Source organism: Haliaeetus leucocephalus, unplaced genomic scaffold (assembly GCF_000737465.1).
Source record: "Haliaeetus leucocephalus isolate CR32 unplaced genomic scaffold, Haliaeetus_leucocephalus-4.0 Scaffold162, whole genome shotgun sequence".
In the NCBI taxonomy this organism is placed as follows: Eukaryota; Metazoa; Chordata; class Aves; order Accipitriformes; family Accipitridae; genus Haliaeetus; species Haliaeetus leucocephalus.
In genome coordinates this window covers 14,719,731-14,720,839 of record NW_010972598.1, presented here as the reverse complement: position 1 = coordinate 14,720,839, position 1,109 = coordinate 14,719,731, and the positions used below count along the sequence as shown (strand labels likewise).

Genomic DNA, 1,109 nt, shown 5'->3' with positions numbered 1-1,109 from the left:
GGGGTGCCCGCCAGCATGGTGGGGGTGTCTTTGGGGTCCTTGGGGTGCCTGCCAGCTGGGGTGGGGGTGTCCCTGGAGCACATGGGGTGCCTGCCAGCCTGGGTGGGGGGTCCCTGGGATGCCTGCTAGCTGGGTTGGAGGGGTTTTTGGGGTGCCTTCCAGCCAAGGCAGGGGGTCCCTGGGGTGCCCGCTGTCCTGGGTGTGGGGTCTCTGGGTCATATGGGGTGCTCTCCAGCTGGGGCAGGTGGTCCCTGGGTGTCCACCAGACTGGGCATAAGGTCCCTGGGGTGCCCAGTGTGCCCCCCCAACAAGGGCAGGGGTTCCCTGGGGTGCACGGTGCACCCACCAGCCAGGACTGGGGGGCCCACGGGAGACGTGGGGGCTGTCCCAGTGTCCCCCCCTGCCCCAGGGTGGGCACTGGGTGACAGTGGCCGCATCCTGGCGTAGGTGGTGCTGTCACGGCAGTACGGCTCTGAAGGACGGTTCACCTTCACCTCCCACACACCGGGCGAGCACCAGATCTGCCTCCACTCCAACTCCACCCGCATGGCGCTCTTCGCCGGTGGCAAACTGGTAATTGCGGGGTCGGGGGGGACAGGACGGGACACCCCCCAAAACCGGGGGGGGGGGGGTGTCAGTGGTAGCGGGGGTCTGCTGACGTGTGTGTGTCCCACTTCTTGGCCCCGCAGCGGGTGCACCTGGACATCCAGGTGGGTGAACACACCAACAACTACCCCGAAATCGCTGCAAAGGACAAGCTGACGGAGCTGCAGCTCCGCGCCCGCCAGCTCCTCGACCAGGTCGAGCAGATCCAGAAGGAGCAAAACTACCAACGGGTGAGGAGGGGGCTCCAGTGGGGGGGGTAAAACCGTTTTTCTCCCCCCCTCCAAACCCCCATGACACCCCCCCCATTTATTTTTGTTTCTTTGACCGACAGTACCGGGAGGAGCGTTTCCGCATGACGAGCGAGAGCACCAACCAGCGGGTGCTGTGGTGGTCCATCGCCCAAACCATCATCCTCATCCTCACCGGCATTTGGCAGATGAGGCACCTCAAGAGCTTCTTTGAGGCCAAAAAGCTGGTGTAGCCCCCCCTTACCCCACCGGGAC

The 1,109-nt window shown here is 65.1% G+C and overlaps 1 protein-coding gene across 1 annotated transcript in view; it reads left to right on the top strand.

The window, feature by feature from the left end:
- Positions 1–1,087, top strand: part of TMED4 (transmembrane emp24 protein transport domain containing 4) — a 1,811-nt gene extending 724 nt beyond the window's left edge. The window contains exons 2-5 of the mRNA XM_010563011.1: positions 56–102; positions 448–573; positions 690–836; positions 938–1,087. Coding sequence (XP_010561313.1) covers positions 56–102; positions 448–573; positions 690–836; positions 938–1,087 — 470 coding nt within the window. The remainder of the gene's footprint in view (positions 1–55; positions 103–447; positions 574–689; positions 837–937) is intronic.
- The last annotated feature ends 22 nt before the right edge of the window (positions 1,088–1,109 follow it).